Source organism: Monodon monoceros, unplaced genomic scaffold, assembly GCF_005190385.1.
Source record: "Monodon monoceros isolate NGI ecotype Baffin Bay Population unplaced genomic scaffold, NGI_Narwhal_1 Super_Scaffold_9, whole genome shotgun sequence".
Taxonomy (NCBI): Eukaryota; Metazoa; Chordata; class Mammalia; order Artiodactyla; family Monodontidae; genus Monodon; species Monodon monoceros.
Window position 1 is genome coordinate 10,218,013 of NW_021703786.1, and position 25,102 is coordinate 10,243,114.

Sequence of the window (25,102 nt, forward strand, 5' to 3'; positions counted from 1 at the left end):
CAGGGCAGGCTGGCTGGGCGTATGTGAAAGGAAATCTAGCGTCAACTGGGATGGGGGATGGGGTAACGCGAAAAGGAAGATCTCAACTTTGTCACAACATTCGCTTTCCTTAAGGATCGCCCCACTAGGATAAAGAATTCTCTGGTGACATGAAATCCTTGAGAGTCTCCTTTCCTTTCACAGCTCCCTCCCAATCAAAAATGTCCTTAACGTTAGGAATCCATCGTCTGCCCGCTCCTTTCTCTCACGAACCGCACCGCTAGGACCTCGGCACCCTAAGATTCCATTTCTCTTTTAAGATGCATCTGGGCCCAGGAAAGGGCTCCGACCCCGCCCAGCGAGCGCCAGAACGTGTGGGCGAGAGGACTGCCTCGAGCGCCCCGGAAGTCACTGCCTCCCAGGCGGGCGGAGGCTCCTGGGCCTCGCGGCTTCGGATTGGCCGGAAGGTGGCGATGATGCGTTACGCGCGAGGTCTGGCTCCGCCCCTACGCCCCTGCGCGCGGCGGGGCGGGGTGGGTGGTCCCTGGCGGCCATTACCCGGAACAATCCCCGGCCATTGGGTCAGGTGACCCTCGGCGGGGCAGGCGGGAGGCGGGGGAGGGAAGAGGGCGTGAGGAGGGAAGGGAAGGGAGGGGAGGAGAGAGGAGAAGGGCGGAGTGAGAGGGAGGGGAAGGGGGCGGGGTGGGAGCGGGTCACGTGATTCGGCATGGAGGCGGTGGCGGCGGCCGGGAGGAGCCGCCGGGGCAGAAGCCGCACTTGTTAGTGTGGGGGGAGGAGGAGGCCGGGGGACGCCAACACCGTCTGCCCGGGACGCCGAGGAGAAGGCGGGAGGGGGGTGGGGGCGAGATCGGGCTCCGACCCCCAGCCGAGGGGATGAGGGGAGCATGGGCGCCAAGGAGTCACGGATCGGATTCCTCAGCTACGAGGAGGCGCTGAGGAGAGGTGAGGGGGGAGGGGTCTGGGCGAGCTGCCGGGGAGGCCGGCGACGGGCTGCCCTGAGGGTGGGTGACCGGGGAAGGGGAGGGGAGCTTGAGGGCGTGGGGCCTGAGGCGGAAGGGAAAGGAGGCCACGATGGGGATACCGTGGGGGAGAAGGGTCGGGTGGGAGCAGTGTTTGGGGATTGGGATCGTGTGGACGGGGGCGAAGCTTTCCCAGAGAGAGGGGTGTCAGGCGCTAGCAGGGCACTGCCCTTGCTCTGTGGTGGCGTTGTTATCCTGGATGTGTCCAGGGAAGTCCCTCCTCCCACCTTTTCTTGGGTGGCACCAGCCCTTCCAGCCCCCCTCATCCTTTACTGCCATTTTCTCCTATCACTCCTTCATAAACCCTCCAGCAACATCCTAACCTCCTACCTAACAACCCCGGCTGGAAAGGGAGAGGGGAGGCGGCTGCAAAGCCCTCCTTTTGCGAAGTAGAAGCCCCTTCAAGCCTCTTCCAATTGTAGTGTCTCTGCCTTTTCCAAGGGCTTTTGGCAGTCTCTTGGGGGCTGTCACCATCCCCTGCCTGCCACCCCCTCACCCTTTGAGCAGCTGACTTTGATAAGAACGACCTGAAATTGAGTTGTGTTTGAGGTGAGATGAGACTGGACAGCTGGTGTTGCCAGAAGACCTTGTCTTCGGTTTCATCGCCTCAAACATTGGTCAGAGTCTTTCATTGCACTTGATCCCCAGTTCTCATCCCCTCCTTCCCCATAAAATGGCATTCGGAAATCCAGCATTCTGATATTGTGTTATAGCTCCCTTTAGAGACCGGCCTTGCTGTCAGTCCTAGCCTGCTGCTTATTGGCTCTGATGCAGTGTATGTTGTCAACCACCTCCAACCCCCTATCACTTACTCTGATACCGCTGTCCGTGATCACTAAGGCACACGCTAACTCGAAGTGTCTTGCACGGTTTATGGCCAGAATGTGACTTAATTTTTCATGACTGGGATTTCTGTGTGTGTGTGTGTGTGTGTGTGTGTGTGTGTGCGCGTGCGCGCGCGCTTGTATTTATTTCTTTTCGACATTTAATGGATTTTCTTGGTAAGAAGTGAAAAACATTAAGCAGCTTAGGTGCTAGGCATTATTGGTAACAGGTTTCTAAATCAAGAAACCAGCCGTGCTCCAGGTGATGGTTTTAGTAGCTAAAGATATAAAATAAAAAATCTAGATTACAAGACAGGCATTCAAAATGAGAATTTAATAGTGAACTCTTGTTCATGTGTAGGAAGGAAAGGGGTAAGTTCAGTGGGCCATCACCTGAAAATAGATACAGAATTTTGATATATTCTTGTGGACTGACCAGAATAACAAAAATATGCTTTTTAGGTCTTTTTTTTTTTTTTTTTTTCCATGTGGAACAGTATGCTGATTGTTCTTAGGGACAATCTCACTTGAACTTTTTTCCTTTCTTCAATATGAGAAATATTCCAAATTCTTGATGTGTTTCCAGCTCTAGAAGGCTAGTCATTTCTGGGATGCTGTTGAACCTGACAGGTCTGGCCTCAATTAGACAATGGCTTACATGGCATGAAAGAGGACATCAGTCAAACTGATTTCAGCTTCAAGGTTTAGAAGTGTTTAGTTTCTTAAGTTTGAGAGTGTTTTAGCTGGCATTAAGGAATTCTGAAATTAAACTTTTATCCAACTCTAGCCTGCCTACTTTCATATAAAACTAATATTCTACCTTTGTAAATATAAACGAAATTAATAGTTGGTGTATTTTAAAGTGATTTGACCGAAGGTATTTGTTCAATTTGTTAGGAAGTGTCTGCTTGTTGAATTTTAAAGCATATATTTGAAGAGGTAGCAAAATATTTGTTAAAACCTTATTTAACTGTTGTTTGAATGAATTTGTTTTATCATTTTTGCTGCAGAGGAAAACTAAGGCAAGAAAGAGAAGCAAGTTGATAACATAGCATTTCTAAATGTAAACCAGCAGCTTTTTCTTTTATAAAGTGGGTAGTTCTTTTGAATATGATACTGTTTACACTAGTAAATGTCAGGTTTTGATATAGAATTTTTTTTAGTAAGGTTATAGAAGGAATTTATAAAGCTTTTGATAGAGCTAGAAAATAGTTTGAGAACTTTTTTGGGGCATGTGAATAATGTAAATAGGTACTGAAACTTCCACCCTTAGTCTTAGCTGCTTGCTTATATCGTATAAGGTGAATGGGAAGGAGCAAAGGATTGGACAAATACACATTGTGTGTTATATGAATCATTGTACAAGTAAAAAGCAAGCTTGATAAACTACTGAAATACCTACTTGCTTGAAATACCTACTTAAAAGTACTGAAGTATACCTACTTAAATACCTGCTTAAGAAATACCTACTTAAAAGTACTTAAAAGTACTTAAAAATACTGAAATACCTACTTAAAAGTACTGAGCACTAAATAATGCCTAACCACAATTAGACAGTATTAAAAAAATATCAAGTACATATTGCCACCTACAAATATGGAGTTACAAGCAGTTTATCTTGCAAAATGGGGCCTTGGAAATGGAGTGTTATATGACAGATAACTCCAACTGAAAGGGCAGGCTAGTGACTTCTCATTTACATTTCAGAAGCTCTACAAATTAGAAAGATTGGTTTTGCATACTATTTTAGCTACACTGTATATCAGTTTAATAAAAATAATTTCCTTAAAATATACCTTAACTTTTTTTTTTTTTCTTTAAGGGAGATGTATTAGTGGTAGCTTTTACTTTTGGCTTGTATCTATCTTTCTTAAGTAGAACACAAGCTTTCCTTTGAAGGCTTGACTCTGGTTCAATTGCATGTATTTTCTAAAGTACAGTATTACTGTACTTTATGGATAGTGAGAATTTTAGCATCTAAGTTCTTCATCTCTTTACTTCATTTCCTTATTGCATCTTAAGTTTGTGGCTGTGTATTTCTAAAAATGTATTCTAAGTGCTTGGAACATAGCAATAAAAAAACATTGAATGAAAGGAATTGCAGTTTAGAGCATTTCAGAACTCTCAAGAAACCTTAAAAAATCTTCTCCAGTTCTTTAATTCTTTCTTCCTGCTCCTCTCTTCCTTCCTTGCGTCATTCTGGAAACAGAATTATAAGGCTTTTTTTTTTAAATTAAGAATTGGCTGAATTAAAATTGTCCTTAGCTTTTAAATTGTAGTAATAAGATACAGTAGGTAAATTTCTTCTAATCCCTTTCTTTAAGTAGAATTTGGCACTTGTATTAGACTAAGCAGCTGGCTGATGTCAAAAAGTTATGTTGTGGATTCACTTTTTCAAGTGTCTGTTTGCTCATACATTCAGCAAATTTTTACTGAGCTGTCTATGACTTAGACACTGAAGAAACAGAGATGACTAAGACCCCTCTCCTATAGCCTGGGTTGATGATCTCCACCGAAGTGTACAGTATATATTGTAAGGTGTGTGTAGGACTGTCCATGGCAAGTGGGAATAAAATATTAGAACTTCTATGTTAAGATTCTTTTTTTGTGTTTTTTTGATTAATGGGCATAATATTTTCAAAATGTAGTGTATATGTATTTAATTTATAAATGATTAACATGCAGTATATTAAGTGCTCCAGTGCTATAGAAGGGAGTGCTGTAGGAATGCGGAGTGTGTGTGGGAGTATTTGGTGATCTGGAAGTGCCCTATCACCATACTCATTTCATAGTATGTGCTCAATTAATTGTTTATTAAAGAATTTAATTTCCTAGTCACTTAAAGGTTGTTGTGTTTGCTAGTGGAATAATTAGGCATGTAATAGCTGAGGATTTCAGAACTTTTCATTTTGCTTATCCACCAACCCTAACATGCTCCAAAACATTGACTCCCCAACCAAGATTTTATTCTCCATGTTTTATAGTATTAATATTAAAATTTCATTAGTATTATACTACCTATGATGTGATGTTAGCTGGTTTAGTATAAAATATCATTGTATAAATGGAAATTGAATTTCACAGTTGGTACCTTCTGGGATGCACTATTCTCTTTTATTAAAGCACTAATTTGCCTTCATCTAAATTTGCTAAATTTACCAGTGAACGCTCTAGCATTAGTGTGGAATGGTAGGTTTGGGTCAAGCCTTTTGCAAGTATACCTCGCCAGCTGTTATTATATGTAAAGGAGGAAAACAGGGCAATTTTAAATTAGTCTGCTTATATGTAGTCACCTAAGTAGTTACAAAGGTTCTATTCTTCATAATCTCCAGTTTGACACTCCATATGAAGTGTCAGTGACAAAGAGGAGATAAATACACCAATGAACCCTGGATATGGGGGGGAATGAGCAGAATGAGGTGACATCACTTGATGGTTAATGGCCTCCCCATTTACCAAACTGGACAGCTGTTGTTTGTTGTTCATTGTTTGTCTTTGTGCTTGGTTAGTGAGACTTCACAGTGACAGCATTCAGGGTTGCCTTCCAGAAAGATGTGTAAGTCACTTAAACTTGGGAATGTGGTGACCAACCAACAGCCAGGTGTTTTCTCAGGAGACAGGGAAGAATTTTGGCACTTGATTTTATGATAGGTCCCAGGAAAAGTTAGGGAAGTGATTATTATTGTTGCTGTGGCTATAGAAAATCTGTTTTTGGAGCACTAGAGATTAATGCTGAGAGTTTAGAAGCTCCAATGTTAAACAGCTGCAGAGGTGAAGAGGTTTTTATTTATAAATTAAAAGTTGGTGGTTTGATAGTAGTACTGAGAAGGCTAAGATGGGACTGACAGTTGTTTTTTTTTTTTTAATATCTTTAAACTTTTAAAAAAATTATTAAAAAATTTTTATTTTCTATTGGAGTATAGTTGATTTACAATGTGTTAGTTTCAGGTGTACAGCAAAGTGATTCAGTTACACATATACATATATCTGTTCTTTTTCAGATTCTTTTCCCATTAAGGTTATTACAGAATATTGAGTAGAGTTCCCTGTGCTATACAGTAGGTCCTTGTTGATGACAGTTCTTTCCATACTGTTTCCAGAAAGCATTGCTTCTCTTTTCAGGGCTTGTTTATGCTTCTGCTTTTACCTTTTGGGCTTCATGATATTTATGTTTAAATTGAGCCACCCACTTAGCCTCTTTCCTTTCTTCTAGTAATAAAGAGCTCTTGGAGGTCACAGGTGGATAGTTAATTACTGACCCAAAAGCCTGATAAAACTAGCTTTATGGTATTTACTGTTATAGTCAGAGACCTGTCTGTTAGAAGACACATCTATTCAAAGATAAAAGCTTTCCCTTGTCACCCCTTTTCATTAGGGATTTAATATTAACATAAGGCTCTTTTTACTTTAGAGGAATCCCAAGTTCATCACTATCTTGTGAACAAGGTTCAGGAAAATTGATGGTTGTTGGAGTCCTTGATACTGGACTGCATTAAGAGCAAATCTCTGCTAAAATGAGGTTTAACTATACTATCTTTGCTAAAATGAAGTTCTCCTCTTTCATTACTGTAAAGTTAGAATGTCTTAGCATCTTACCCCTTGCAGAAAAAACTTTCAAGGTTTGCTGTGGTGTCTTGCCTTTTCCTAATGACTTGTAAAAGAGTTTATAGAGATTGCATCGTGAAAAGGCCCTTCTATCAAGGTAGGCCTCTCCTAGTCTTTCCCGTGGCAGTAAATGGCACCACTATTCCAACACAGTGGATAAAGCCAAAAATCTATAGACATCCTTAGTTCCTCTCTTTCACAATCTGACCTAACCTCTTATCCCCAGTTTGAGTCTGTTGCCTAGTCATGTAGTTTGGTATCCAGTCCAGTCTGTTGACTTCTCATCTTCACTGCTACTACTCTAGTCCCAGCTGCCATCATCTCTTGCTAAGATACCATGCAGTGGTTTCCCAGTTTCACACAGCGGCCAGTGTAATCTTAGAATTCAAATCAGATCCTGTCATTCCTTTCTTCTCAGGCTGTTTTCCTCTCAGTCGGGAAAGGCTGTTTACAAATTTTCACATGTCTGGCTCATTCTTCATACCTGAAGTCCTAACTCTGGTTGCCTCAGCTTGGCCTTTTCTTATCATCTTATATGAAGTGGTCTTCTGTCAGTATTGCACTATTCTGTATAGTTCATAATTTGTGATTATCATGTTTATCGTCAGTCATGATGCTGAATCCCCAGTGCCAAGATAGGTTCAGTGCCTGGTGTATTTTGTGCTCAGCAAATATTGCATGACTGGGTGAATATACAAATGATGGAGAGAAGATTTAGAGAACTGCATAATGTTTGTGAGGTTGGGGGCTAAAGAGTGGAGTATTGACAGGGATTGAGTATACTGAGCAATCCATCTCAGAATTTCTTTTCCTTTCATCAGCTTTGAAAATCTTTGAAAAAAATTGCTAAAGGTTTTGAATCATAGTTAAGAACCTGGGAGCCTTAAAAGTAATATGTAATTTTGTCTGTTTACTTCAGATATTTAAGTTCATACCTAATAATGTAAAGTCCTGAGTAGTCATTGAGAGACTAGTATGGAGGTAAGTATTATGTTTATGAACTCTTGAGAATGTCTTTTAGTAATATATAATATTTAATAATTTTGCTCATGAAGTGATTTTTTTGAAGCGATTTATTTTTTTAAAAATTAAAAAATTTATTTATTTAATTTATTTTTGGCTGCATTGGGTCTTCGTTGCTGCACGTGGGCTTTCTCTAGTTGTGACGAGCGGGGGCTATTCTTCGTTGCTGTGCGTGGGCTTCTCATTGTCGTGGCTTCTCTTGTTGAGGAGCACGGGCTCTAGACACGCGGGCTTCAGTGGTTATGGCACGCGGGCTCAGTAGTTGTGTCTTGCGGGCTCTAGGTTGAGGGCTCAGCAGTTGTGGTGCAGGGGCTTAGTTGCTCAGGGGCTTAGTTGCTCCGCGGCATGTGGGATCTTCCTGGCCCAGGGCTTGAACCCGTGTCTCCTGCATTGGCAGGCGGATTCTTAGCCACTGCACCACCAGGGAAGTCCCTAAATTTATTAATTTGGTCTTTATGTCTTGAAATTATATGCTTGTATTGCTACTTTTTTTTTCCATTTAAGGAAGTATTTATTGTGTTCCCACTATTAAAGATGAGGACTTGGCTCTTTTTCTATACTGCTACCAGTCCTCAAAGGACACACGTGCTCCTATCCTTCCATTTCCTTATCTTAGTATATGCATATTTTAATTTTGGTTACGGATCATTGTTCGCTATTTACATAATTAGGCCTCTGTAAATGCTGTTCACAGCTAAGCTATTTAATATACTAGGATTACTTTTCCTTTCCTGTACACTTGATTTCCTCTTAAATATTTCCTTTAATAATTGCTTTTTATATTATTTGCTTAGGTTTCTATTTACTATAATTCAACCGCCAAAGTTACCAACAAATGTTAAATCTACTCCATATGTTTTGTTTTTTTAAAAAATAATTTATTGGGCTTTCCTGGTGGCGCAGCGGTTGAGAATCTGCCTGCCGATGCAGGGGACGCGGGTTTGTGCCCCGGTCCGGGAAGATCCCACGTGCCGCAGAGCGGCTGGGCCCGTGAGCCGTGGCCGCTGAGCCTGCGCGTCCGGAGCCTGTGCTCCGCAACGGGAGAGGCCACAACAGTGAGAGGCCCGCGTACCGCAAAAATAAATAAATAAATAAAAAAAAATCATTTATTTATTTATTTTTGGTTGTGTTGGGTCTTTGTTGCTGCACGCGGGCTTTCTCTAGTTGCCGTGCGCAGCCTTCTCACTGCAGTGGCTTCTCTTGTTGCGGAGCACAGGCTCTAGGAGCGTGGGCTTCAGTAGTTGTGGCGCATGGGCTTAGTTGCTCTGCGGCATGTGGGATCTTCCCAGACCAGGGATCGAAACTGTGTCGCCTGCATTGGCAGGTGAATTCTCAACCACTGCGCCACCAGGGAAGTCCCTACTCCATATGTTAATATACATCAGGTGTTCACTCAGTTCACCATATTAGAAAAAACTTTTCCTGGAACTTTCTGGCCTGCTCCAATCTATACCTTTTGCCTTTGTGCTTAAAGCATGGCTGCCATCCTGGGATCTTCCTCACCATTATTCTGGGGATTTCCTTCGCTGTCCTGTGTTGGATCCTGTTGTCTGTATTCTTTGTTTCCTCTTTCTTGATTTACTCTTCCATTTTGGTGGGACACCACCGCGCAGCTTGCGGGATCTTGGTTCCCTGACCAGGGATCGAACCCGCCCGCCGGGCAGTGGACAGGGATCGAACCTGTGCCCCCTGCAGTGGAAGCACAGAGTCTTAACCACTGGACCACCAGGGAAGTCCCCAGCCTGGTGCTTTTTTAAAAATAATTCTTATATCTCTACTTTTTAATTTCCGAGAGGCCTTCTATGTTTTTACCAACTAATTATTTTGAAGTTCCTTTTTATTAATCCTTATACTTAATCTTCAGTCATGTGGATCTTAATTTAAGGCTCAGGGCACATTCACTGCAGTGTTCACTTAGAGACTGGGGTAGGAGGAAGACATTGCCCCAGAATACAGTTTTCATGATCATATACCACTAGGGTATAAAACTCCATGAGGGTGGGGGCGTGTCTTACTCACTGCTGTATTCCTAGCACTTGCACAGTGCCTGTCACACATTAGCTAATCAATACATATTTGTTGAATGAGTGAATTACATATCAAAGCAATCTTTTCTAAAAACCAGATTGAATTTTCAGAGGAAAATTGGTTCGGATATGTGTGTGTGCTCATGTGTGTGTGCCCAGAGGCTTAAAACTCATGTTTTCTTATCTATAGTATATATGTATTTAAATGCATCTTTTGCTTTTAAAAAGTTAGTTGTATTAGGCATGTTATTATGTCATTTTTGGCTCTGCTTTAAAGTTGATTTTGGAATCTGTTGGTGAGTAGCTGTGGTAGGAAGCTGTGGTGGGTTTGGAACAGTTGTTTGATTAATAAATTTGGTTTAGAGATTCTTTAGTTTATGTAAGCATCTATAAATGAAATCTTTCACTGTGTAGAATTTTATAGATCAGAAGTTATTCATTTTGTCAGAGATGCTGACTTGAGAATACCTCTTTACAGCTGATTATGGAGGGACGAATTGCTTATTCTTTGTAGGCTTAGAGGTGTAGTAAGGAGCAATTACCTAATGGTGGAAACATTTTATATTGTCACATCGCTGGTACCATGGAGATTCAAATTGAAGTTGACAGATGATTGCCAAGCAAATATATTTATTTTAAAAAATTTTTATTTATAGCTGTGTTGGGTCTTCGTTGCTGCGCGTGGGCCCTCTCTAGTTGTGGCGAGTGGGGGCTAGTGTGTGGGCTTCTCATTGCGCTGGCCTCTCCCGTTGCGGAGCACGGGCTCTAGGTGCATGGACCTCAGTAGTTGTGGCTCTTAGGCTTCAGAGTGCAGGCTCAGTAGTTGTGGTGCACGGGCTTAGTTGCTCCGCGGCATGTGGGATCTTCCAGGACCAGTGCTCGAACCCGTGTCCCCTGCATTGGCAGGCAGATTTCTAACCACTGCGCCACCCAGGGAAGTCCCAAGCAAATATATTTAAATAATAAAGGAAAATAGGACATCAACTGAATGAACACTTGGCAATGAATAACATCTCATAGAAAAATGTTCCATTTTGAGTGGAGCATGTTTCTTATATTATTTCAGTAGAGTCCAAAACTAAATGCAACTTCGGGCCCAAGCCAGAAACCTAGTCATCAGTTGAGACTCTTTCTTTCCTCTGTTCACATTTAATCAGTCACAGTGTCCTTTTGGTGCTACCTTCTTATTATCTTCTGTTTCTTCTCCACCTTTAAAGTCATTGCTTTAGAAAAGGGCTTCATCTGTTCCCTGGACTATTAGTCTCATACCCCTCCAATCCATTATACATCTGGAATAGTCTTTCTGAAATGTACATCTGGTCATTTTACTCAAGTGCCTTTCAGTGGAAGGTACACATGGTTTGAAGTCAGTCTTTTTAGCATGGCAAGCCCTGGTAGTTTCTGTGATTTGGTCCTTGTCTGAATACTCTGTGCCTTTGAAAATGCTGCTTCCTAGATCTGGGAATGCCTCCCTTCATTACTTATATACACCAAAATCTCACTGTACAGCTTGATGAAATTTTAGGTATGTACCCAAGTAACCACCATGCAAAACCAAGATAAAGAACATTCCCACCGCCCCAGTAGGTTCCCTCCTAACCTCTCCCAGCTGATACTGCCCTTCAGAGGTAACCATTGTTTTGACTTCTATCACTGTAGATTAGTTTTGCTTAATTTTGAGTCTCGTATGAATAGAATCATGCAATATTTACTTTTTTGTGCACAGTGAACTCATTAAAAAAAATTGAGTGTGAACTCATTTTTAAGACCAAATTTTAAGCCTTTTCTCTATGAAGTAAATTCTTTAGAAGATTACTAGTATCTTGAATTAGCGTCAATGTATTATTTTCATTTCTAGAAGCTGACATAGAGGCTGGCATGAAGTACATGCTCATCAATGAATTTACATGCATCTTTCTCCCTGAACTATCTGCCTTACTAGATCCTCATCCATCAAAACTAAACGCAGGCATCAAGTCCTTTTAGAAGCCTTCCCTGATATTGCTCCTACTTTCTCTCCTGCTGTAATATACTTTTATTGTAGTAGTTATCCTGCTGCATTATAGCTGCTGGTTTAATTGGCTGTCTCCTCTACTTTATGTTGAGTTCTGAAATCCTTCAGAATGAGAACTCTGGGGACTAGAAGGTGCCTGGTAGGGCTTATTAAAATGTTGACTGAATAAATGGGACAACTTACTGCCTTTTGAATAAAGGAGAAAGCTCACAGAATAAAGCTAGTAGTAATAATCTGGTAAATTGTATTTTTACAGGATAAATTATGGTTGTTTCATGACATTTGTGCAACTATTTAAATGTTCCAGGAATATAAACATTTAAAATTGGGTTAAAAACTGGCCTAAACTAAAATTACATGAATCCACAAAGCACTCCGTAGAAGATACGAAAGAAAACAGAAACATGACCTTATATGCAAGGACTAGTAGATTTCTTTTAAAAATATTTATTTATTTATTTAATTTATTCGGTTGCGCCAGGTCTTAGTTGTGGCAGGTGGCTCATTCGTTGCGGCTTACGGGCTCCTTCGTTGCGGTTCACTGGTTCCTTAGTGGGGGCTTGTGGGCTCCTTAGTTGTGGCTTGTCAGCTCCTTAGTTGTGGCATGTGAACTTTTTTTTTTTTAATTTTTAGTTTTCTAAAAAATCTTTATTGGAGTATAATTGCTTTACAACGGTGTGTTAGTTTCTGCTTCATAACAAAGTGAATCAGCTAAATATATATATACATATATCCCCATATCTCCTCCCTCTTGCGTCTCCCTCCCACCCTCCCTATCCCACCCCTCTAGGTGGTCACAAAGCACCGAGCTGATCTCCCTGTGCTATGTGGCTGGTTCCCAAGAGCTATCTATTTTACATTTGGTAGTGTATATACGTCCATGCCACTCTCTCACTTCATCCCAGCTTACCCTTGCCCCTCCCTGTGTCCTCAAGTCCATTCTCTACATCTGTGTCTTTATTCCTGTCCTGACCCTAGGTTCATCAGAACCTTTTTGTTTGTTTGTTTTTTAGGTTCCATATATATGTGTTGGCATATGGTATTTGTTTTTCTCTTTCTGACTTACTTCACTCTGTATGACAGACTCTAGGTCCATCCACCTCACTACAAATAACTCAATTTCGTTTCTTTATGGTTGAGTAATATTCCATTGTATATATGTGCCACATCTTCTTTATCCATTCATCTGTTGATGGACACTTAGGTTGCTTCCCTGTCCTGGCTGTTGTAAATAGAGCTGCAATGAACATTGTGGTCCATGTCTCTTTCTGAATTATGGTTTTCTCAGGGTATATGCCCAGTAGTGGGATTGCTGGGTCGTATGGTAGTTCTATTTTTAGTTTTTTCAGGAACCTCCGTACTGTTCTCCATAGTGGCTATATCAATTTACATTCCCACCAACGGTGCAAGAGGGTTCCCTTTTCTCCACAGCCTCTCCAGCATTTATTGTTTGTAGATTTTTTGATGATGGCCATTCTGACCAGTGTGAGATGATATCTCATTGTAGTTTTGATTTGCATTTCTCTAATAATTAATGATGTTGAGCATTCTTTCATGTGTTTGTTGGCAATCTGTATACCTTCTTTGGAGAAATGTCTATTTAGGTCTTCTGCCCATTTTTGGATTGGGTTGTTTCTTTTTTTGATATTGAGCTGCATGAATTGCTTGTATGTTTTGGAGATTAATCCTTTGTTACTTGCTTAATTTGCAAATATTTTCTCCCATTCTGAGGGTTGTCTTTCGTCTTGTTTATGGGTTCCATGTTTATTTTTGTTTTTATTTCCATTTCTCTAGGAGGTGGGTCAAAAAGAACCTTGCTGTGATTTATGTCATAGAGTGTTCTACCTATGTTTTCCTCTAAAAGCTTTATAGTGTCTGGCCTAACATTTAGGTCTTTAATCCATTTTGAGTTTATTTTTGTGTATGGTGTTAGGGAGTGTTCTAATTTCATTCTTTTACATGTAGCTGTTCAGTTTTCCCAGCACTACTTATTGAAGAGGCTGTCTTTGCTCCATTGTATATTCTTGCCTCCTTTATCAAAAATAAGGTGACCATATGTGTGTGGGTTTATCTCTGGGCTTTCTATCCTGTTCCATTGATCTATATTTCTGATTTTGTTCCAGTACCATACTGTCTTAATTACTGTAGCTTTGTAGTATAGTCAGAAGTCCGGGAGCCTGATTCCTCCAGCTCCGTTTTTCTTTCTCAAGATTGCTTTGGCTCTTCAGAATCTTTTGTGCGTCCATACAAATTGTGAAATTTTTTGTTGTAGTTCTGTAATAAATGCCATTGGTAGTTTGATAGGGATTGCATTGAAACTGTAGTTTGCTTTGGGTGGTATAGTCATTTTCACAATGTTGATTCTTCCAATCCAAGAACATGGTATATCTCTCCATCTGTTAATTTCTTTCATTAGTGTCTTATAGTTTTTTGCATACAGGTCTTTTGTCTCCTTAAGTAGGTTTATTCCTAGGTATTTTATTCTTTTTGTTGCAATGGTAAATGGGAGGGTTTTCTTAATTTCTCTTTCAGATTTTTCATCATTATAGCAATGCAAGAGATTTCTGTGCATTAATTTTGTATCCTGCTACTTTACCAAATTCGTTGATTAGCTGTAGTAGTTTTCTGGTAGTATCTTTAGGACTCTCTATGTATATTATCATGTCATCTGCAAACAGTGACAGCTTTACTTCTTCTTTTCTGATGTGGATTCCTTTTATTTCTTTTTCTTTTCTGATTGCTGTGGCTAAAACTTCCAACTATGTTGAATAATAGTGGTGAGAGTGGACAGCCTTGTCTTGTTCCTGATCTTAGTGGAAATGGTTTCAGTTTTTCACCATTGAGGATGATGTTGGCCGTGGGTTTGTCATATATGGCCTTTATTATGCTGAGGTAAGTTCCCTCTATGCCTACTTTCTGGAGGGTTTTTATCATAAATGGGTGTTGAATTTTGTCGAAAGCTTTTTCTGCATCTATTGATATGATCGTATGGTTTTTCTCCTTCAGTTTGTTAATATGGTTTATCACATTGATTGATTTGCGTATATTGAATAATCCTTGCATTCCTGGGATAAACCCCACTTGATCATGGTGTATGATCTTTTTAATGTGCTGTTGGGTTCTGTTTGCTAGTATTTTGTTGAGGATTTTTGCATCTATGTTCATCAGTGATATTGGCCTTTAGTTTTCTTTCTTTGTGACATCCGTGTCTGGTTTTGGTATCAGTGTGATGGTGACCTTGTAGAATGAGTTTGGGAGTGTTCCTCCCTCTGCTATATTTTGGAAGAGTTTGAGAAGGATAGGTGTTAGCTCTTCTCTACATATTTGATAGAAATCGCCTGTGAAGCCGTCTGGTCCTGGACTTCTGTTTGTTGAAAGATTTTAAATCACAGTTTCTATTTCATTACTTGTGATTGGTCTGTTCATATTTTCTGTTTCTTCCTGGTTCAGTCTTGGCAGGTTGTGCATTTCTAAGAATTTGTCCATTTCTTCCAGGTTGTCCATTTTATTGGCATAGAGTTGCTTGTAGTAATCGCTCATGATCCTTTGTATTTCTGCATTGTCAGTTGTTACTTCTCCTTTTTCATTTCTAATTCTATTGATTTGAGTCTTCCCCCTTTTTTTCTTGTTGTGTCTGGCTAATGGTTTATCAATTTTTGTTTATCTTCTCAAAAATTCAGCTTTTAGTTTTTTTGATCTTTGCTATTGTTTCCTCATTCCTTTTTCATTTATTTCTGATCTGATCTTTATGATTTCTTTCCTTCTGCTAACTTTGGGTTTTTTTTGTTCTTCTTTCTCTAATTGCATTAGGTGTAAGGTTAGGTTTTTTATTTGAGTTGTTTCTTGTTTCTTGAGGTAGGATTGTATTGCTATAAACTTCCCTCTTAGAACTGCTTTTGCTGCATCCCATAGGTTTTGGGTCGTCGTGTTTCATTGTCATTTGTTTCTAGGTGTATTTTGATTTCCTGTTTGATTTCTTCAGTGGTGTTTTGGTTATTTAGTAGTGTATTGTTTAGCCTCCATGTGTTGGTATTTTTTTACAGATTTTTTTCCTGTAATATCTAGTCTCATAGCGTTGTGGTCGCAAAAGATACTTGATATGATTTCAATTTTCTTAAATTTACCAAGGCTTGATTTGTGACCCAAGATATGATCTGTCCTGGAGAATGTTCCATGAGCACTTGAGAAGAAAGTGTGTTCTGGGTTTTTTTGGATGGAATGTCCTATAAATATCAGTTAAGTCCATCTTGTTTAATGTATCATTTAAAGCTTGTGTTTCCTTATTTATTTTAATTTTGGATGATCTGTCCATTGGTGAAAGTGACGTGTTAAAGTCCTCTACTCTGATTGTGTTACTGTCGATTTCCCCTTTTATGGCTGTTAGCACTTGCCTTATGTATTGAGGTGCTCCTATGTTGGGTGCGTAAATATTTACAATTGTTATATCTTCTTCTTGGATTGATCCCTTGATCATTATGTAGCGTCCTTCTTTGTCTCTTTTAATAGTCTTTATTTTAAAGTCTATTTTGTCTGATATGAGAAGTGCTGCTCCAGCTTTCTTTTGATTTCCATTTGCATGGAATATCTCTTTCCATCCCCTCACTTTCAGTCTGTATGTGTCCCTAGGTTGAAATGGGTCTCTTGTAGGCAGCATATATATGGGTCTTGTTTTTGTATCCATTCAGCCAGTCTGTGCCTTTTGGTTGGAGCATTTAATCCATTTATATTTAAGGTAATTGTCAACATGTATGTTCCTGTTACCATTTTCTTAATTGTTTAGGGTTTGTTATTGCAGATCTTTTCCTTCTCTTGTGTTTCCTGCCTAGAGAAATTCCTTTAGCATTTGTTGTAAAGCTGCTTTGGTGGTGCTGAATTCTCTTAGCTTTTGCTTGTCTCTAAAGGTTTTAATTTCTCCAGTGAATTTGAATGAGATCCTTGTTGGGTAGAGTAATCTTGGTTGTAGGTTTTTCCCTTTCATCACTTTAAATATGTCCTGCCACTCCCTTCTGGCTTGCAGAGTTTCTGCTGAAAGATCAGCTGTTAACCTTATGGGGATATATTAGTATGTTATTTGTTGTTTTTCCCTTACTGCTTTTAATATTTTTTCTTTGTATTTAATTTTTGATAGTTTGATTAATATTTGTCTTGGCGTACTTCTCCTTGGATTTATCCTGTATGGGACTCTCTGTGCTTCCTGGACTTGATTAACTATTTCCTTTCCCATATTAGGGAAGTTTTCAACTATAATCTCTTCAAATATTTTCTCAGTCCCTTTCTTTTTCTCTTCTTCTTCTGGGACCCATATAATTTGAATGTTGGTGCGTTTAATGTTGTCCCAGAGGTCTCTGAGACTGTCCTCAGTTCTTTTCATTCTTTTTTCTTTATTCTGCTCTGCAGTAGTTATTTCCACTATTTTATCTTCCAGGTCACTTATCCGTTCTTCTGCCTCAGTTATTCTGCTATTGATCCCATCTAGAGTATTTTTCATTTCATTTATTGTGTTGTTCATCATTGTTTGTTTCATCTTTAGTTCTTCTAGGTCCTTGTTAAACATTTCTTGTGTTTTCTCCTTTCTATTTCCAAGATTTTGGATCATCTTTACTATCATTATTCTGAATTCTTTTTCAGGTAGACTGCCTATTTCCTCTTCATTTGTTTGGTCTGGTGGGTTTTTACCTTGCTCCTTCATCTGCTGTGTGTTTCTCTGTCTTCTCATTTTGCTTCACTCACTGTGTTTGGGGTCTCCTTTTCGCAGGCTGCAGGTTCATAGTTCCTGTTGTTTTTGGTATCTGAGCCCAGTGGCTAAGGTTGGTTCAGGGGGTTGTGTAGGCTTCCTGGTGGAGAGGACTAGTGCGTGTGTTCTGGTGGGTGAGGCTGGATCTTGTCTTTCTGGTGGGCAGGACTGTGTCCAGTAGTATGTTTTCGGGTGTCTGTGAACTTATTATGATTTTAGGCAGCCTCTCTGCTAATAGGTGGGGTTGTGTTCCTGTCTTGCTAGTTGTTTGGCATCGGGTGTCCAGCACAGTAGCTTGCTGGTCGTTGAGTGGAGCTGGGTCTTAGCATTGAAATGGAGATCTCTAGGAGAGCTTTCGCCATTTGATATTACGTGGAGCCAGGAGCTCTCTGCTGGACCAATGTCCTGAACTCGGCTCTCCCACCTCAGAGGCACAGGCCTGACACCCGGCCGGAGCAACAAGACCCTGTCAGCCACATGGCTCAGAAGAAAAGGGAGAAAAAAAGGAAGAAAGAAAGAAAAAATAAATAAAATAAAATAAAGTTATTAAAATAAAAAATAATTATTAAAAATAAAAAAATTAAAAAGTAAGAAAAAAAAGAAAGAAAGAAGAGAGCAACCAAACCAAAAAACAAATCCACCAGTGGTAACAAGCGCTAAAACTATACTAAAAAAAACAAAAACAAAAAAAACGGACAGACAAAACCCTAGGACAAATGGTAAAAGCAAAGCTATACAGACAGAATCACAGAAAGAAACATACACACTCACAAAAAGAGAAAAATAAAAAAATATATATATATTAAAAAAAAAGGAGGAAGAGAGCAACCAAATCAATAAATCTACCAATGATAATAAACTCTAAATACTAAACTAAGATGAACGTTAAGCCAGGAACAAATTAGATGCAGAAAGCAGACCCCAAGTCTACAGTTGCTCGCAAAGTCCACCGCCTCAATTTTGGGATGATTCATTGTCTATTCAGGTATTCCACAGATGCAGGTACATCAAGTTGATTGTGGAGATTTAATCCACTGCTCTCGAGGCTGCTGGGAGAGATTTCCCTTTCTCTGTTCGCGGAGTTCCTGGGGTTCAGCTTTGGATTTGGCCCCGCCTCTGCATGTAGGTTGCCTGAGGGCAACTGTTCTTCGCTGAGACGGGATGGGGTTAAAGGAGCAGCTGATTCGGGGGCTCTGGCTCACTCAGGCCAGGGGGAGGGAGGGGTTCGGACTGCGGGGCGAGCCTGCGGCGGCAGAGGCAAACATGACGTTGCAACAGCCTGAGGTGTGCCGTGTGTTCTCCCGGGGAAGTTGTCCGTGGATCACGGGACCCTGGCAGTGGCGGGCTGTGCGGGCTGCACAGGCTTCCCGGAGGGGAGGTGTGGATAGTGACCTGTGCTTGCACACTGGCTTCTTGGTGGTTGCAGGAGCAGCCTTAGCATTTCATGCCCGTCTCTGGGGTCTGCGCTGATAGCCGCGGTTTGTGCCCGTCTCTGGAGCTCATTTAGGCGTTGCCCTGAATCCCCTCTCTTCACTCTCCCCAAAACAATGATCTCTTGCCCCTTAGGCAGGTCCAGACTTTTTCCTGGACTCCCTCCCGGCTAGCTGTGGCGCACTATCCCCCTTCAGGCTGTGTACACGCAGTCAACTCCAGTCCTCTCTCTGGGATCTGACCTCCGAAGCCAGAGTCTCAGCTCCCAGCCCCCACCCGCCCCGGAGCGTAAGCAGACAAGCCTCTCAGGCTGGTGAGTGCTGGTCCTGGTCGGCACGGATCCTCTGTGCGGGAATCTCTCCACTTTGCCCTCTGAATCTCTGTTGTTGAGCTCTCCTCCGTGGCTCTGAGGCTTGCCCCTCCCCTCCCGCCACCCACCGTCTCCGCCAGTGAAGGGGCTTCCTAGTGTGTGGAAACTTTTCCTCCTTCACAGCTACCTCCCAGAGGTGCAGGTCCCGTCCCTATTCTTTTGTCTCTGGTTTTTCTTTTTTCCTTTGCCCTACCCAGGTACGTGGGGAATTTCTTGCCTTTTGGGAAGTCTGAGGTCTTCTGCTAGCGTTCAGTAGGTGTTCTATAGGGGTTGTTCTACATGTAGATGTATTTCTGATGTATTTGTGGGGAGGAAGGTGATCTCCAGGTCTTACTCCTCTGCCATCTTGAAGGTCTCGGCATGCGAACTCTTAGTTGCGGCATGCCTGTGGGATCTAGTTTCCTGACCAGGGATTGAATCCCGACCCCCTGCATTGGGATCTCAGAGTCTTTTTGTTTGTTTGTTTTTTTAATTTATTTTTTTGGCTTCGTTGCTCTGCTAGGGCTTTCTCTAGTTGCGGCAAGTGTGGGCTACCCTTCGTTGCGGTGCGTGGGCTTCTCATTGCAGTGGCTTCTCTTGTGGAGCATGGGCTCTAGGTGTGTGGGCTTCAGTAGTTGCAGCATGTGGACTCAGTAGTTGTGGCACATGGGCCCTAGAGCACGTGGGCATCAGTAGTTGCAGCACGTGGGCTAAGTAGTTGAGGCTCACGGGCCCTAGGGCACACAAGCTTCAGTAGTTGGGCCGTGTGGGCTCAGTATGTGGCGCACAGGCTCAGTAGTTGTGCATGGACTTAGTTGCTCCACGGCTTGTGGGATCTTCCCGGACCAGGGGTCGAACCTGTGTCCCCTGCATTGGCAGGTAGATTCTTAACCACTGCACCAGCAGGGAAGTCCCAGGACTAGTAGATTTCTAATTTGTGTTATAATTAGTACCTTTGATTAAGTTTGAGTGCCCACTTTTTTCAGATGAGCATTGGTTTGATTGGTTCTGAGACACGTTTCTCATAAACAGTAAATACTTACTGATATGAATAGAGAATAAGGGAAAGTCATGTCAAAAGTCCATGCAATTTTTGGAAACTTTTTTTCATATAATTTACCACACTTTGATATATACTCCTACTTAAAAAAATTTAACTTCTCTACAGTATGCATTATGTGGGCTAATTGGTTGGTACTCCTCATTTCATATTTCTGTCATTTGTCTGGGTGACATTTTCTCTGCTTTCATTTATTCTAATAATTTTATATTGTACAGAGTGTTGGACAGGCAAGATGAGGCTAGAATATGAAGGGTTTGTTCTCATTTGATTCTACCCATCTTTCTGGACTTCTAGACTTTGCCTAAATTGTACCTTCTTCTCTGGAATGTTCCTGGACTATCCAGCACTTAACCACTTTTGAATTCCTGTGACTCTTAATTTGTATCCTTGTTATTTTAATATTTTTACATACATATGGTATTGTTTTATGTTTATTAATTTAATCTTCCCGCTAGATTGAAAATTTCTTGAGGAGGAATTTTTTTTTTTTTTTTTTTTTTTGCTGTACGTGGACTTCTCACTGCTGTGGCCTCTCCCGCTGCGGAGCACAGGCTCCGGACGCGCAGGCTCAGCGGCCACGCCGGCTCAGCGGCCACGCCTCACGGGCCCAGCTGCTCCGCGGCACGTGGGATCCTCCCGGACCGGGGCATGAACCCGTGTCCCCTGCATCAGCAGGTGGACTCTCAACCACTGTGCCACCAGGGAAGCCCAGGAGGAATCTTTAAAAAAATAAAACATTGGGGGGGTTGGGATGAATTGGGAGATCGGGATTGATATATATACACTAATATGTATAAAATAATTAATCAGGACCTGCTCTATAGCACAGGGAACTCTATTTCACTCACTATATAGTAGAAACTAACACAAAATTGTGAAACAACTGTACCCCAATAAAAAACAACAACAACAAAAACCCACTTTGTACTGTTTTAAGCACAGATAGATGTTCAGCATTTGTTTGGTGATCAAGAGAAGCAGATGGTTACAGTCATTGGTGTCTTTATATGATGACGTGTTGCATTTTAAAATCAGTAGTTATTTCTTATTTAGTTTTATTTTAAGATATACAGTTGGCCCTCTGTCCTCCTTGGGTTTTGCATCTGCGGATAAGGAGGGCTGACTGTATTCATTGTACTGCACCATTTAATGTAAAGGACTTGAGCATCTGTGGATTTTGGTATCCACAGGGGCTCCTGGAACTAGTCCCCCACAGATACCAAGGGACAACTGCACCTTGTAAATTTCATTTCCATGTCTTCATCTGAATGTTTAAATAACATGTGGCTCATACCTCAAACTCCCAATTTGCAAGTTTATAGAAATGTGACTGAAGGTTACAATTATAGGTCCAAGAGAACTGCACTGCATGGCAGTTCTGTATGTGTTAGAAGAATTTATTAGAAGATAGACAGTTGTAGGTTGCACTGCGATTTAGAAGACTTTTCTCATTTTATATATTTGTGTCAGTTTGAGGATTCGAAAATGCACCCAAAATGTCTACTTCTCACCAGTGCCTTTGTGATCCTGGCAGGGGTAAGCTAAGTTGAAAGGGTAGATTTTTATGTTTATCATAGTATCCTGAGTCCTTATACCTGGAATGATAGATGTTTATATATTTCCCTATGCAAGTGGAAACACTGCAAGTGGACTTTTCAGCCTTTTAAAGTTTTCACATTTATTAAGTCCTTCACAGTTATTTCCAATAGTTAAAAAAAAAATCTAATTTGACATTTGCACTTCTGTAAAACCCTTTCTAAAAGCTGTGTGTGTATTCCTAACATTAACAAGTAAAATAATATACTTTTCTCATACATATGAGATAGAAAGCAAAAATCATACTCAGTTATGTAATTGCAGTAGGAACATAGCCTTTTTTTTTTTTTTTGGCGGTACGCGGGCCTCTCACTGTCGCGACCTCTCTTGCTGCGGAGCACAAGTTACAGACGCGCAGGCTCAGCAGTTGTGGCTCACGGGCCTAGCCGCTCCGCGGCATGTGGGATCTTCCTGGACCGGGGCACGAACCCATGTCCCCTGCATCGGCAGGCGGACTCTCAATGCTGCGCCACCAGGGAAGCCTGGAACATAGCCTTTTGACCAGTATTGTATTTTCAACTGTCTTAGCATTGTTGTAAGGGACTTCTGAAATGTTTCATGTGAATTTTTGTCTCATCTTCACAGACTCAGGTATGTACATAATTTTGGTTTTTTTCTGACTTCAGTCATTTATTATTTCTATGGTAAACTATACATAATATTAACTTTACTCTTTGAACCATTTAAAAATGCGTAATTCACTGGTATTAAGTACATTCATAATGTTGTGCAACCATCACCAGTATCTATTTCTAGAACTTATTCATCATCCCAAACAGAAACTCTATAATTATTAAATAATAACCCCCCTCCTCCGCCACCCCTTAGCCCCTGGTAATTACCTCTGTTCTACTTTCTGTCTCTGAATTTGCGTGTTCTAGGTACCTCTAATAAGTGGAATCATGCAGTGTTTATCCTTTCATGTCTTATTTCACTTAACATAATATTTTCAGGGTTCATCCATGTTGTAGCATGTAGCAGATTTCATTCCTTTTTATGGCTGAATAATATGTATATTATTAATAATAATGAATATACTACATTTTGTTTATCCATTCATCTGGACATTTGAATTGTTTCTACCTTTTTGTTATTGTGAATAATGCTGCTATGAACATGGGTGTACAAAGGTCTGTTGGAGTCCCTGCTTTCAGTTCTTTTGAGTATATACCTAGGAGTGGAATTTCTGGGTCATATGGTACCTTGATACTTAACAGTTTGAGGAACTGCCAATCTGTTTTCCAAAGTGGCTGCACTATTTTACACTCCCACCAGCAAGGTATGAGGGTTACGGTTTTTCCACATCCTTGTCTACACTTGTTATCTGTCTTATTTTAGTCATCCTAGTGGATGTGAAGTAGTATCTCCTTGTAGTTTTTTTTTTTTTTTAAGATTTAATTTTATTTATTTTTGGCTGTGTTGGGTCTTCATTGCTGCACGCAGGCTTTCTCTAGTTGTGGAGAACAGGGGCTACTCTTTGTTGCGGTGCATGGGCTTCTCGTTGCGGTGGCTTCTCATGTTGCGGAGCACAGGCTCTAGGCCGTGGGCTTCAGTAGTTGTGGCATGCGGGCTCAGTAATTGTAGCACGTGGGCTCTAGAGCGCAGGCTCAGTAGTCATGGCGCACAGGCTTAGTTGCTCCATGACATGTGGGATCTTCCTGGACCAGGGCTCGAACCCATGTCCCCTGCCTTGGCAGGTAGATTCTTAACCACTGTGCCACCAGGGAAGTCCCAGATTTTCTTCATTTTAAAAAAGTTGTTCCTTTTTATAAAATTAAAAATCAGAGTATAATTGGCAAAAAAAACTGAGTGATAACGAAAATGCAGTGCATATTCTGAGTTACTGCTTTTTGATTATGTATGTTGGAAGATATGAATTATCCTTTCTTTCCGAATTAGTTTAGAAGTTAAAGATTTGTTGGGAAAATTAAAAATGACAGGTCAAAATTATTATTTACTTTTTTCACTTTCCTCCTACTGTCATTTTTGTGCTTAGAATTCACATCTCAATTCTGATTGTCATGTTAGACTTACTTCTGCAGCTTTCTGTCAGATTACCTCTACCAGTGTTGATGGGATAAGGGTAATCATAACTCTGGCCTTATACATGGAATGTACTCAGCTCTACTGCATTTAAAATAGGAAAAGGAAAAACAGTATTAACCAAAGACATAATTTAGTATGTGTTATTTATACACTTTATGGGTGTGTATATATGTGTTTGGTCCTAGAATGCAAATTCTGACGTTGGGCTGTATAATTTATGGTGCATTATAGATATTTCTTTAAATGCTCAATAATACTGTTTATTTAGTACACTATAACTTAAATGATCAGAACTTTAAAAAATTTCTTTGTAAAAAACCTATCAGGAGTAGTTTCAAGCTTCCTTCTTGTTGTATAACTTAAAATATGGAGTGGGCATCTTTTCTTTGATGAATTGTCATAGTCCTTTCTAAGTATGGGTTACTTCCAACACTTTTTCTCTTTTCAATGTTGTGAAAGTACCTCTGAGGGTTACTTAAAAGTTTTTTTGTTTTTGTTTTTTTGCCAGTGCTGCTTCCTCTGGGACATCTTCATCCTTTTCAACACAACTACTTTCCTTATTTACCTTTCACTAAGTTCCTCTAAATGCATATCTAGTGTCTCTTGAAAGGTAGCAATGTCAGTATTTCCATGGTCAGCTGTTCTAAATCTCCATTTATGTTCAATTTGAATTTAGCATTATCAGTTCATTTATTTTCTACATTTTAATCTTTGTTGGAGAGTTCCCTCTTTTGATTCTCCATTTTCATAAACTATAATGTGGATTTATTACGTAACTACCTTTGCTCTCCACATGAGAACTAAATAACAGATGCTGAGTGACCAGTTATGGACAGACATTTAAAGAAGTGACACTGTTGGTCACTGATCATGATGTCTATCTTTTGTTTACATAGGGATTTGTGCACTGAGGAGATAGCAGTGAAATTTGTGCTTTATGCAATTATTTATAGTTAATATAATGTAATGACTGAAATTTGAGCTGTGTTTTGGGGGGACTTGGGTTATTCAGCTAAGCTGTAGTAACTGAAATTCACGCGTGTGGAATTTCTTCGATTTCTCAAGAAAGGAATAAATGTGTATGCGGTTTGTAGAGAAAAGGACGTGAGGCTTACCTATATAACCTTAGTCTTTTCTTACACTTAAAAATTCTACGAGCTTACTGCCTTTTTAAAAAATTAATTTATTTTTGGCTGTGCTGGGTCTTTGTAGATGCGCGCAGGCTTTCTCTAGTTGCGGCCAGCAGGGGCCCTTCGTCGCAGTGCGCAGGCTTCTCATTGCTGTGGCTTTTCTTGTTGCAGAGCATGGGCTCTAGGCGTGCGGGCTTCAGTAGTTGCAGCATGCGGGCTCTAGAGTGTGCGGGCTTCAGTA

The 25,102-nt window shown here is 40.7% G+C and overlaps 1 protein-coding gene across 2 annotated transcripts in view; it reads left to right on the plus strand.

The window, feature by feature from the left end:
• The first annotated feature begins 723 nt into the window (after nucleotides 1-723).
• Nucleotides 724-25,102, plus strand: part of USP32 (ubiquitin specific peptidase 32) — a 203,897-nt gene continuing 179,518 nt past the window's right edge. Inside the window, exon 1 of one of the 2 annotated variants that reach the window (XM_029211717.1) lies at nucleotides 724-942. In XM_029211717.1, coding sequence (XP_029067550.1) covers nucleotides 885-942 — 58 coding nt within the window. In that variant the 5' untranslated portion in view covers nucleotides 724-884. The remainder of the gene's footprint in view (nucleotides 943-25,102) is intronic. The other variant, XM_029211715.1, reaches the window with a different exon arrangement.